This window comes from Protomyctophum bolini (genome assembly GCF_963924005.1).
Source record: "Protomyctophum bolini genome assembly, chromosome: 14".
NCBI lineage: Eukaryota > Metazoa > Chordata > Actinopteri > Myctophiformes > Myctophidae > Protomyctophum > Protomyctophum bolini.
The window spans coordinates 15,995,329-16,009,601 of record NC_137875.1 but is presented as its reverse complement, the minus strand read 5'-3'; the positions used below and the strand labels follow the sequence as shown (position 1 = coordinate 16,009,601).

Here is a 14,273-nt window from a genome sequence, read left to right as displayed (position 1 = left end):
ATCCATGGACGCATACAGTAGCCTAAAGTATAGTCTGCGTATAATAAACCTGTCAACAGTCTGTTCAGTAGAAAGTTGAGCGGCCGACATGCAACCTCCTCCACCGCCAGACATAACAAGCTGTGTGAGGCTAATAGTTTATGCACCCATGCAGGCAAGCAGCCTTCCTTCTTGTTGGGAACGGTCAAAACAGCAAAAGTGTTATTTGCGACATCTTGATATGAACTTCTTCAACTCATACAGACAGTTGAAGTCATTATGTTGTGAAAATAAGCCATGATCGCTGCATTGCACATAGCGTCTCCATAAATGTGCCTATAATGTGTATAGTAGCCTGTTTTTATTTACTTACCATCTTCCTTTTCGTCGAACACTGGTCTTTTCGAAGAACTGTTCGCGCCCATCCTCTTCTTCCACTTGCTCCATTGAAACATTGATGCGAGCTCAGATTGCATTCCTTACTGCCCCTCGGAAGAAAAACTACAGCTGTGTGTGTATATATTGGGCTGGACACGTTGATCAAACGTTGATCAAATACATCGCACCGCACTACCCTGCACTCTCTCTCTCTCTCTCTCTCTCTCTCTCTCTCTCTCTCTCGCTCTCTCTCTCTCTCTCTCTCTCTCGCCGGTGTCAATTATTACGTCGCAACGCGAGAAAGAAACACTAAAATGTTACACCAAGTACCGAATGCTTTTTTTGGGGGGGGGATAAAAAATAAAAAATGCAGTTTTAGACAAAGAGATCGAGAGAAAAAAAAGACACTCGCTGATTTCTGTTCTTCCGCAACCAACCAACCAAGTGACTTATGCTGCTGAGTGTGACAGTTAGGATTTGCCAGTGGCTGTAGTGTAGTGTAGAAGTCGACGCAGCTCACACACACAGCACTGTCATTCGTGCATGTCAAGATTCAAGACCAGGCAGAGAGGAGCCCAGGATGCGGATCACACACACACACACACACACACACACACTGTGACACACGCACACGAGCATACACGCACACTATAGCAGGAGCTTTTCATCCGACCACTGCACTCGGCTACTACTAGGAAGTGTATTGGGCTGTGTGTACAGTCCAGTCCTTCAGAGTGCATTTCAGACATTAGGAATCTCATTAGAAGATGGGTGGTGCCTGTCTGAGCATTGAGGGCAAAGGGCTTTTTAACGCTTTGTGCCCCTGAACCACTCCACTCGATCGTGACGTCAACGCATTTAAGAGGCCCATCATGATAATAATATGGTATTCTTATGTAGGATTAAAGTAATCATTTCAATTGTCCAAACTTAAAAATAAATAAATCCTACATTGACATTGAAAGCGTATAACTTGGTAAACTTTTGTTTTAGTGGGATGATTTCGTGCGAGCTCGTACTGTTTGACAGTTGAAGGGCGCCGTAGTTGATGTTGCGTTGGTGGTTACCATGGATACGACACTTCGAAGGATGGTAATATCTAACTCATTCAATTTATGTGTTATAGTTCATACTGAGGCTGATAGCTAAGCCTATTTGTTTTAAGAAGTAATGACAATAATAAGCACACTCTTCTTTATGAACGAGTATACCGGTAGCCTACATTGCTGCAGTTGTTGCTTTTAGCCTACTTGGTCCTCTCAATGATGTTACTGTCGTTTCTACTGTCTGTGTTGATTAGCATAGCTGACAAGCTATCAATGATCAGACAATAATACGTTTCGTTAGAGTTTTTAGTTAAATAATGTAGTGAGAGAATCTTGTGTCTAGAACTTGAAGTGCCTTGGAAAGCTTTATTTCATTGTTTCCTGCATATTATTATAACATTGTATTAACATATAAATAGCTTTTGGGCACTGCAGTTTTTAGGCAGTGGTGGTCACTGGTGGAAAATAACTACTGTAATAATAAGTACTGTACAAGTATTTGTACTTTACTTGAGTATTTCCAATTTCCAATACTTTTACTTCTACTCCACTTTTACACTATATTTGAAAACTTTAGTTACTTTGATTATTATTACAAAACATATATTAAACACTTCAGCCATATACATTCCGGCCATTTGAAAATAGCCGATCTACAAGCTCACAACGTGGATTTGCTATTTTCAAAAGCTTTTTTATCAGAAAACTTGTGAAATGGGACATTCCATATTGAGTAGGCCTACTTTTATTTTTGGTACTTCAAGAACATTTTGATACCAATTATTTTGTACTTTTTACCTATTTTGAATGCTAAACTACTTGTAACAGACTATTTCTACACTATAGGGCAGTGGTTCCCAAAGTGGGGTCCGGGGACCCCAAGGGGTCCTTGAGGGAGTTCCAGGGGGTCCCCAGCTGAATGATAGTTTGGAACCAAATGGAACCAAATGGACCCTAACAGGTCCATTTGGTTCCATTTGTACACTCTCAGAGTTAAATTAACATTGATTTTACAATAGGGGTCCCAGAGATAGAAATGCCATTAAATGGGGGTCCAGACTAATTCATGCATGTCAAACTGGGGGTCCTTGAAAGGTCGGATTTTTATGTCTCTAGTGCATTCTCAAAATGCACTAGAGACATAAAAATCCTCTCTTGTGGGGGTCCCTGGCATATATATTCAAATGGGGGTCCGCAAACTAATTAGTGTCAATTTGATGGTCCTTGACATGAAACAGTTTGGGAACCAGCTGCTATTGACCATTTGCAGACCGTGGCCATGTTTCCATCAGAGTTTGGAAGCACTCGTTTTCAGTAAAGCAATGTCCTGCTGCCTGCCTCGCACCTTGCATTGGCCGCAAGCACACTGTCGCGCGTGGACGCGTCAGAAGAACCTGAAGCCCTTCTTCTTCGTGGGGTTTTTAGACAGCTGGTGGATGGAAAAGAAGCTCCATCTCCGCGCCCGACTAACGCGACAGCTTCACGGACACGCTCTCCTCCGCGTCAGTCGGGCGTGGAGGTGGAGCTTCTTTTCCATCCACCAGCTGTCTAAAAACTGTGCGCAGCCGAAAAGGCCGCGAAGGTCTGCCTCCGCTGACAGTGTGCTAATTCAAAACAGGTGGTACACAGGACAGTTGAGTCATATCTGACGAGCACTTCCAAACTCCAGCACTTAGAAAAATAATCACCTGCAAGGACACAAAGTAGCTCATAAGATGTATACAGTGGATTTTTATGAAACAAACACTTTGAGGATAAAAAGAGAATAATTCAAGCTTTCTGTACAGCTGCAATGTTGGTGAGTTTGACGTTGTTTAATACAATTAGAAATGACTTTTCTGTTTGGATGAATGGGCTGCCATTGGAAGTTGCACCTAGGTAGCACCTTGCCATTAACTTATATGGTAAGATGGCCGCAGTCTGCATATGGAGAATAGGGTATTAATTGATAGTTCCGTTTGTAATCTCATATCTACACTTAGCTCCGAGAAGAGGTTACGTATAATCAGGACATCCCTGCACGGGTAGGGCTGAATGATTAATATATGTCTGCAATAATAATCAAAACATAAAAAGTAACAAGTAACCAAAGTTTTCCAATAATTGTATTACAAAGTACAATATTTTCCTTTGAGGTGTAGTGGAGTAGAAGTAAAAGTACTGAAAACTCGAAATACTACAGTAAAGTAAAAAATAATACTGCAACATTAGTATAAGTACATGTACAGGGCATTGGCTCAGCAGTAGAGTGGCCGGTAGAGAGGGAACAGTTCGATGTGGAGGTTGGTGCCTTGCATGGTTTCCTTCGTTGTGTGTGTGTGTGTGTGTGTGTGTGTCAACAATGCAATACAATACATCACATCTGAATCATATCTACAATAAATGGTAAATGGTGCATTTATATAGCACCTTTATCCAAGGCGCTTTATAGAGATTGTGCATTACACACACACACACACACACACACACACACACACACACACACACACACACACACACACACACACACACACACACACCAGAGGAAACCATGCAAGGCACCAAGCTGCACATCGGGAGCAATTAGGGGTTCAGAGCCAGGACACTTCGACACTAACTCTGGGGGAGCCCGGGTTTGAACTGGGAACCTTGCGGTTCCCATCTGGTCACTCTACCCCTGAGCCCCTGCCGCCCAATTTCTTTCCCACAGACAGAAGAAGCTGCTGATCTGCATTTGAGCCTTGATTGTGAGGACAGTGTTGTGAAATCCCAGACACTTCACCTGCTACCACCTGAGAAATGTGTTGCACCAGAGACTGTGTTTTTAAGCAGAACAAAGCTGACAGACGTTGCGGAGAGTATTTTGAAAAATCGCTCGCTAAAGGTCAGCCTGAACTTCAATCATTGTTCTATACTTCTGCCCATGCCCCTATTGTGATATCAATAATAATAATAATAATAATATGCTGTTAAGAATAGACGTACAATGCATATTTGAATTTCTACGCATTTTTACGCATGTATTTGTTGTTTTTTTTTCATGTCAGAATTTATATCTTGAAGGCAACCAGATAGTCTCTCTCCCAGATTCCATGTTCACCAGTTTGCCCAACCTGGTATGGCTGGACCTCAGAAATAATCACATTTCCTTACTTCCTATGAAAATTGGTTTTCACAGGTAATCCACTCCTTTCCCTTTACGCGTGTGTGCGTGCGTGTGACCTCATAGCATAATTACCTCAGTCATATTTGTAAGGTTTTCAGGAAAGAAGAAATGAAAAATGAAAATCTTGCTCAAGTCATCTGCCTAACTATACTCTCCTAACGGTCAGAATGCTTGGTACATTCAAAAATAATTTCTGCCTATGTCAAAAAGTTTACTTCAAAGCACTTTCTGCCTAAGTCATTTTATAGGTGTTCTGATCGGCTGAGGTCGGACATAGGGAATAAGGCATAATGAAGCAGCAGTGTTAGAGTATAGAGTTAGGCAGAAATGACAATTTGGGCAAAGAAATTACATTATGCTATGAAGCTAACGTATATATTTGAGCTACTCTTTGCAGGTAATTGCTGCCACTTAGCTACTACTCATTACATCTACTCCTTTATTAATTTATAATCTCTGAATGGTTCTTTCAGATCTCTGAAAACATTACTTCTGGAAGGAAATCCTATTTCTGAACTTCCACCAGAGCTGGGTGAGTTCAGTTCAGTCACCTCTACCAGTAGTGATTTCACCTCATATCACTGATTCTCCAACAAATATTGTTTTTCCAACACCTTTGTTTCAGTCCTGGCCCATTGAGACAATGCTTTTATATTGTGTGCCGTTGTTGTGTACCAAAACGAGGTAATAATATTATGCATTTTTTCCACTTCCTATAGGTAACGTGATGACCCTCAAAGCTCTGAACCTGAGGAATTGTCCCGTCAGGTTTCCACCACCGGCCATTGTGCACGCTGGGGTCCAGAGCATTCTGCTGTTCCTGAGGTGTGCTATGGCAGAGCGTATGGAACACGTATGGAAATGTCATTCAGGTGAATGAAATGAAACCCTCCCTCCCAAACGTGCATGTACGATGCAGCGGCAAGGTGTTCGGTATGCACGTGCATCCCAGCCCATCTGGTCTTTCAGCATAAGAAAAGGGAGGGTGGTCACAAAAATAGCTTGTTGCCCTGGTTCCACTTCAGTGGTGTGATTCTGTTCCCTTGGAGACAGTGCATGCCAGTCGCCTGACCCCCCCCCCCCCCCCCCCCCTCCACCCCTTCTCCCCAGCTGCTATACAACACTGCAATAATTTTAGCCAGATGAAAATGATCGATCACCTGTGGGCTCCTAATGGGTGCTCTCTGTCTTCAAGCACTGTCCATAGCTAATCCTCTTAGCCTGGTTTATATTTTATGGTATGATGGTGTCCCTCGCCCGAGAAAAAAAAAAGTCGATCTACAAGCTCACTATACGAGCTGTAATGCTATGCAGTGTGAACATGTTGATCTGCTATTTGCGACGCACGACACCGTCGTACGACAAAATGTAAATTCATGAGCAGCCGGAGACAGGAAGAGCTGCTGTAGCACATTGAGCTAAAGACAAACGCCACAGTCGACCCTGTTTATCTCCTTGTCTACAAGGTTATAAAAAAAACAAAAAAGAGACCCCTCTTCCCCGGGGGGAGCAATCTCTGAGCTTGCTGCGTGTTTTGGTGTTCAGCACTATAAATGCACCAGCGTTCATTTGACTGTTTTTGATTTATTTCCTCAGAGCATATCCTTAGTGATTGGCCTGTCACAGACTTGCGAGGCTTCTGTTCACTTATACTCTTCTGCTCTGTCATCAACCTGTCTACACTGGCAATTCATGCGATACGTTTACCCATATTATTTCAGCATCACTACATCATCTTGTACAAATAGTTGAGAAGCAGAGGCACTTCAATGCCATGATGTATAGGGTTATATGTATGGAATAATATTTCAAGGAATTTGCCATGGCACCTGTGTGTGACATTTACACTTACTGCAGGGTATGTGCAAGAACTCACAATAGTGCAATAGGACACTGCATACAGTAACGTGCACTCAGACAGTAGCCTACAGATAGTCAGTTCTTAAGCCATTTAACCCTGACGTCAAAATTTGAAAAGTCCATGTTTCTATATGTCAGTCAAAACATATTGACTCAAACATATTCATGTCAAGGACCCCAAATATATATGACATTGGCCGCCGGCCGCCATCTGAAAATATGTTGTTCCAGGGACCCTCCCAGTAGCAAAGATTTGAGTTAAAAGCTCGCTCTGAAAGAATATATATTCAATGATTTCAGGCACATTTTCACGATTTTTCAACAGCTAAAGTATAATGCTTAAATGCTTAAAACACCTAAAGGGATTCCCAAGTTTTTTTGTTGTCTTTTTTGGCCTAGACGTCCACAGACGTCTTTGGCACTGCATAGCGGTAATTCCTAGGACGTCTGTGGACGTCTTGGGCTCATGTACTTTTGGTACATTTTGAGGCCAATACTTTTGTACCTTCACTCAAGTACATTTTGAATTCCGGACTTCATTAGTATTCCTAAATTTTTCAACCACTGCATGCTTATTTGTAGACGCAGAAATGCCCCTTGTGGAAAAACTCCAGCTGTCAGAGCTGGTGGGGTCAAGCATGGACCTGTGTGAGGAGGAGGAGGAGGAGGGGGATGCGGTGGATGAAGATGAACTCCACAAGTTCAGGGATCTCAAACACAGGATGATTCTCATGGACAGAGCCGAGTTGGACTACGATGAACCCATTGTACCCTCAGCACAGCAGCCCAGGGCAGCAGCAGCAGCACAGGGTGATGGAAACCGTGAGCCGAAACTCCTGGCTATTGTCCAAAGGTATAGTAAAACATTTATGATTTGTGGGGATGCACAAACGTGGTGAATGTACGGTGTATGGTTCTGATGGGCATGTACTCATTGTGGTGTGCATGTGCATATATAATGGTATAGTGATAAATAACAATAGATTGTCCCTTCCCCCATGGTTCAACTCATTTGTATAGTATTGTAAGTATTGTAATGAACAAGGACGTAGTTTTGAGTGTTCAGCCTGTTTGGAAAAACAAACAGCTATTTGCAACATTACACATGATACACATTCTCCCCAAGTCCCCTATCCTATCATCCTCCTGGAATGATCAAATAAGTGAACACACGATGATAGATGTATCTACAGTTGGAGGGTGGTACATTTGTTTTGATTCTATTGAGAACTTTAGTGCAGAGGTTTGGGATTTGTTTGCAACACGGATAACACAGAACTTCTTTAATGATATTCTCTGCAGAGGAGACCTATTGCAGTCATAAAAAGTCTCCCAGCCTCGAGCTCCTCCACAGGGACCTGCAGCTCTGGTGAACAATAAAAAATAAAGCATTTTGTTTCGATTTATTTGTCAGAAAAAAAGAGATTACCAGGGCCGACATAATTCCAGCGCGCCACTCATTTGACATCCAGCACGGGCTGAGGTCAGAGGAAAGGAGATTGGCTGCGATAAAAGAGCTGAAAGAGAAACAGGCTATTTTGGAACAGAAAAGAAAGTAAGTGGGTGTCTGGAGTTGTCTGTATAAATATTTTATTTCAGTGCACACGGTACTCACATTAATCGTCGCTGAATCGTGTCAGTTGTTGACCGTGATAGAATTGCACCGAATATTTAGCCTATACACTATAAAATCCTCAGTGTAGACCCATAACGGGTGCGTTTAGTTACATTTGTACAGAGAGTTACAAATGGATACAACGCAGATGATTTTACTGTGTGTACAGACTGTACTGTACACACAATGCCAGAGTGGAGAAAGACACGGCAAGGGGGTGTGTATTGTATCTAATTGACATTTGATGAACTGCCAGAAAGTGCGGGATCAATATTACGTGCCTGCCAAACCCATTAATAGTAATGGGTATGTAAAGAAATGAAGCCCAGTCATAGATCAGATTTTCCCAGCCCCAATCCTAACTATTGTGAGTTAGATTGGTCTTTATGATGAGACACAGTTACATTCTAATGCACTGTTAACGATGCATCCTGACTGTTCATTCCTTAGAGACCAAGAGTTTCTTCAGGAATGGCGCAAACATACAAAGGTGATGCAAGACAGGAAAGTCTTGGAGCTCAAGAAGGAGAGACATGAAAAACACAGGAGAGAGGAAGTAAGTCAGTTCATCTGGCTACATTATTTTATTTGTATTTGTTTGTTTGTTTGTTTGATACATAGTTAATTTGCATTTGCAGTCCCTGGGCAGGCAGAACAATACAGACATTTTAAAACAAGTAACAAGGTTTACAAACATTACAACTCCAATAAAACACGTATTACATACTTTGCATGTTAAAGAACATTTGATTCTATACATTTTAAACATAATTTAAGTATCGTTTAAAAAAATACTGAAGCTTGTGCACTCTCTGATATGAATAGAAATTGAGTTCAATTTGTTTGCTCTCCATTCTACAGCGGATATGCAAACTGTAAAGTGAACTGATCCCTGTCTGATCCCTTGCTTTAATTTATTTGGAGTGCACTTGCTAAACACAAGGGGGTAGCATAGCACCACCTCTGTATGGGCAACGGCACTAACGAAATGTACTGTATAATAACACATTTGACTTGGCTCATGAAGAGCGGATATTGGAATTGGCACGAGAGAAGACATAGATTATGCTAAGGTAGCATGGGCAGACTCACAGATCAGAGTGAAATGGACTGACTTGTGCTGTCTGACCTGAACACTTGAACTCTCTGCACTTTATATTTAGTCACTATTCAATGTTGTTTTTGTCTTGTCCTGTTTTGCACTTGTCTTAATGTTGTAACTGCACTCTGCTGTCCACCAAAACCAAATTCCTAATATGTTTACATGTCATGGCAGTAAAGGATTCTGATTCTGAGATATATTCGATTCAACACTGTTATGTCTGAGGTAACAACAGAGAGTAATGATGGAGTGGAATGCAAGGGAATGGGTCCATTTTTCTACGGGGGTCCTGTACAAATGTATATCTTTTGTATATATCGCCGCCACCGCCACTATTATGATAAACCAACACATTATTACGAGCAGAAAAACCCAAACAGGCTCGGGAACAAGTATACATTTGTATACATTCAAATTGTCTACGGTCACTCTGACTCAGACCATAGACAAACCCGATATGTCACTATGACTCAAACATAACCATAAACAAAACGATATGCCCATATATAGACGTTTTTTTGTTTTTGTTTTTCTGCTGCAGCATTCAGAGACACGTCATGCTGGCCACAATCATACCCAGAGGATACAGAAGTCCTTTATGTCCCAGAAGGAACTTGAAGAGTCCAGGTAAATATATGGTGATCGCATGACCCTAATTTGGTCCAAACTTCAGGCCGCAACAGGCCACATCCCCAGTGACTGCTGAATCCTTTGTTTATTTTCTTCTTCTTTTTTTGTACCACCTTTTCTCTCCAATTTAGTCTTTATGCCAATTAATTCCTCCCCACGGGTTCACATTTGTGTATTATCACTGCTGTTGTATCCTAACTGACTCGCCTGCCAGTGAGGAGCCCCCACCGGGAGGACGTAGAGAGCCTTCGTTCTACCCCTCCTGCCCAACACTCCCTGCAGACAGGTGCCACCCGGCCCCTAGGATTACATGCAGTGATATCACCCTCCCCGCCGTATCCCCTGAAAACTGGCCAATTGTGTTCTATAGGTGCTCGACAAAGCCGGATGCACCACGGTGGATTCGAACCTCCGTGGTGGTGGGCAGGCACTTTGCCACTGCGCCACCCGAACGCCCGTGAATCATTTTTATATAAGTAAGAATAAGTGTCACTTATTTCGCCAAGTGTAATAAACACTCAGGAATGTATCTTGGTGTCATTTGTCAGAGAAATGAACAGCCTGCAAAGTAAGCGTGCCTGCTGACACAAGGCCAACACGACCTTGAATACACTGCAAGTAACACGGCGTATGCTGACACAAGGCCAGCCTGACCTCGAATACACTGCAAAGGAACAGTACGTATTGTAGATGTAGACCAAGGGTCCCCAAACCTTTCAGCCCCCCCCCCCCCCCCCCCCTTTGTATAGGCAAAGAAATGTATAGCCGAACTACAAGCTCACAACACGCACAGCAGTAGGTGGGCTATTTTCACAATACGTGTACATATAACATTTGGACAATTTGGTATTAAAGGGGTCTAAATGTCATTAAATTGTAACTTTGGAAATGTGCAGGTACCATGTATACAACTGTATGTTGGTTTGTAAACAACAACAACATAATAATAACTAGAAATGCACTCTGTCGAGGTGCCAACTTGCGCATTGTGGCCATAGTAGGCCATACATGGCCTACTTGTACAAGCAGAGCACGCTAGTACTGCTACTAACTAGTGATGGGAGATTAGTCGGCAAACACATCGGTATCGGACGATTTTAGTTGTTTTTAGATTAATCGGCATCGGTTCGATTAATCAATCAGACCGATTAATTAATCGGTCCGATTAATCGGTCTGTCTTTACAGATAAACAAGCCGAAACAAGCCGATAAACAGCTTGAACAGATCTACAAGCTCACAATATTAAATAGAAAGGTATTAAAGTCAAATCTGACTTGCCTAAGCCTGCAGTACAGATATCCTGTTACATTTATTTTTCTGAATGTACAAAATTATTATAATATTTCAATACAGAATGAGATCATATTGACATCGGTAATATCGGTTACCGGCCATAACGGCAATTAATTATATCGGATATCAATATCGGCCAAAATGTCTCATCGGCACATCCCTACTACTAACTAATGTCTATTACAACTGCTGTTCTAAATCCGTTATTGAACTTATACCGTAACCAACCTTTAAGCGTACCTTAGTTACGTCACCATCAACCGCCAATGATACATACATCCATGTATACATACATCCATGTATACATACAGTACATACATTACCTTTTACCCACCCAACATTGAAACATATCTTAATTACGTCACCATCAACAGCCAATTATAACCACGCATACCACTTTTGGTCCATCCGACCACAGTACGTGCATGCTCTGCTTAAGTAAGTAAGTAGCCTTGCCGAGGCCCATGTTTCTGTAGCGTGAGTACACCCTTACCCCCAACCCTTGATGCTGAGTGTCAAGCAGGGAGGCACTGGGTCCGATTTTTAGAGTCTTTGGTATGACCCGGCCGGGGATTGAACCCCGACCTCCCAGTCTCAGGGCAGACACTCTAACCACAAGTCCACTGAGCTAGTGCTCTGCTTGCACAAGTAATAATAATAATTTGGGGACCCCAACCCACAGTTTGGGAACCACGGTTGTAGACAAAACATCATCCAATTCTACGTATATAAACATTCAGCACCAATTAAAAACACGGCTGTATACTGTCACATAATTTATGCTGTGTAGATCAGTGGTTCTCAACCAGTGGTCCTTGAGGGGGTTGCAGGTGGTCCCCGGCTAACTGATGGAGAGTTGGTAACTAAATGGACCCCTATAGATCTTTAACTCTTGAGAGTCTAAAGGATTAAATTATTGTTAAACACCTGCATTAGTCTTGAACAATCTCTCCTAATTATACCACATCAATACAGCGTAGAGAACACATTTTTTTTATTTTTAAGATGTATTTAATGATAATGCAGACATCATCATTTAAAACAATGAATTACAAGAAAAGACAAACTCAAAAAAATAAAAATAAAAACAGCAAAAAGAAATAATAATGGGCCTTAAGCTTGATACGAAAAGGGTTGAAATCCACTGGTGTAGATGACATGGGGACATAACATATCAGACTGAAAATGCATAGATCAACGTGAACTCCACGTCGTGTGAATGCCACACTTCACTTCACTCATCATCCTTACTATTGTGCTGTGGCCAATTGCAATGGAATACTAGAGACACCTAGTGGTAAGACACAGGCAGCACAATCATCTATGGTAGCAGGAATTTTCTTTGTTCTTCTTGAGCCATATAGTTTGGCCAGTGAAATACCCAGATTTAGATGTATGTCAAAACTATTGTGGTGAGCACCACTAGAAACAACACATATCACTGTATATGTTTTCTTTTACCTCCTTTATGATGATGATTTCCTGTTTTTTGGCTATATAGAAGTGTATATTTATATGTCTCTAAATGTTATGATGAATTGAACAAGGTGGACCCTCTTGTAAATAAGTGTATTGCTTTATTGGGTCGTCCACTCACAGTTAACAGTTTTTTTTTATTGAGTTGTGCTTGAAATGTATTGTAATCCTGCAAACTGTTATACTTCAATCAATCAATACGTTATATATTTAATAGTTAATTGGCCAGCATGCTTGCTCCCCTGTAGGTACAGTATAGGCCTATACAATTGTATATAATGTTGCTCTGTTTTGACGGCGCTTCTTTTTACCTGTCCCTCCCTTTTTTAATGCTGACCCTGGGAGCTGCGCTCCAAGATTTCCTATGCACTTTTGTGCAAATGGCAAATATAAGTCTATTCTATTCTTGTTTTCTTGTATTGCTGTATACGACCGTACTTTCTTTCCTTACTGTAACTCTGTAAAACTGTGACGTTCTGTCACTCTTAAATGTTGTGTGTGCTGCCTCTGGGCAACTGATCTGTCTGTCTGTCTGTCCGTCCATCCGTCCAACCTGGTGCCTGATGGCATGAGAAAACATTGCCAAAGCAATAAGTGCATATGGATATGTAGAACATTTAAATAGAAGGTTACAATTCCATCAGCCCCAACATCAGCAGCAGGACCTATAAGCAATGGGACTGCTGCATTGTTTCAAAGTGTAAGATGTGACATATCTTACCGTGTGTGTGTGTGTGTGTGTGTGTGTGTGTGTGTGTGTGTGTGTGTGTGTGTGTGCGTGTGTGTGTGTGTGTGTGTGTGTGTGTGTGTGTGTGTGTGTGTGTGTGTGACCCTCCTAGAGCGGCCCGGGATTTGGAACTGGAACTGCGAATCCAAAGCCATGTCCAGATGATGCAGGAGAGATGTAGACATCCGGCTATAGGCACAGCAGAAGAGCAGATCACAGCTGCAAAGCAAGACATGGAAGAGGCATGTGCCATTTAAAAAAGATTTTAAAAAATGAAAAACTTGATCATCCTTATGCACCATAGTACTGATAGTAGACTTTGTTTTCCTTTAACGAACTGAACTCTTGACTTGACTATTGTTCTTTTTTGTGATTGACAGACAAAGAAGCTGCAGGCAGAGCTTTTGGAGAGAAAGCAGACGAGAGATTTAATTTGAATATGGATTCACTGCCTATACTAGGAGATATACCTTGTTAACAGATTTGTGTTTCCTTCCTGCCATGTTAATGTTGAATCATGTTGAACTGTGTTCTTTTACACCAATTACAATATTCACAAAAATACTAGAAAAAAAAACCTCAAAGTTGTTACACAATCACATTTATTGTTTTGATTTTTGTTTACAAAAATGTGACAAATCTATTATCTTATAAATCTATCTTTCCACATGAAGGCAATGTTAAGATTTTTAACAAACAAATCTGTGTACCGGTAGTTTAAGACCCAAGGCAAAATATGTCTGTAATCTCAGTAAATATCAGTTTTCAGTTGGTTGATCTTGGTTATAGTTTAACCAGCCTTTGAATTTATCTGATGTAAGCTTATTACTACTCAAACTATTGCACTCAAAGGATTATGGCCACTTTTAAAAGGTCCCTTTACAGAAATAGTTAATTCTGACAGTAGCCTAATATATGGGTTTATTATGTTGTACCTTAGTTATAAAGCACAAAGGGGACATAAACTATAAAATCACAATAATGTAGTAGGGCTACTGAAAGATACTATGAATGTGCTGAC

General features: G+C 41.4%; 2 protein-coding genes across 2 annotated transcripts in view; one reads left to right on the top strand and one right to left on the bottom strand.

The window, feature by feature from the left end:
• stk32c (serine/threonine kinase 32C) overlaps positions 1-578 on the bottom strand; it is a 110,443-nt gene extending 109,865 nt beyond the window's left edge. Inside the window, exon 1 of the mRNA XM_080781792.1 lies at positions 353-578. Within this exon, the coding sequence (XP_080637918.1) occupies positions 353-455 (103 nt within the window). The 5' untranslated portion in view covers positions 456-578. The remainder of the gene's footprint in view (positions 1-352) is intronic.
• Positions 579-2,725: 2,147 nt separating this feature from the next.
• Positions 2,726-13,509, top strand: LOC308328768 (leucine-rich repeat-containing protein 27-like; the record flags this gene model as incomplete). The annotated part of the gene is made up of 10 exons (XM_080782878.1): positions 2,726-2,815; positions 4,093-4,266; positions 4,430-4,560; positions 5,022-5,080; positions 5,268-5,420; positions 6,991-7,230; positions 7,798-7,963; positions 8,474-8,579; positions 9,667-9,752; positions 13,365-13,509. The coding sequence occupies 10 exons, from the start codon at positions 2,726-2,728 to the stop codon at positions 13,507-13,509; spliced, it is 1,350 nt and encodes a 449-aa protein (XP_080639004.1).
• Positions 13,510-14,273: the final 764 nt, after the last annotated feature.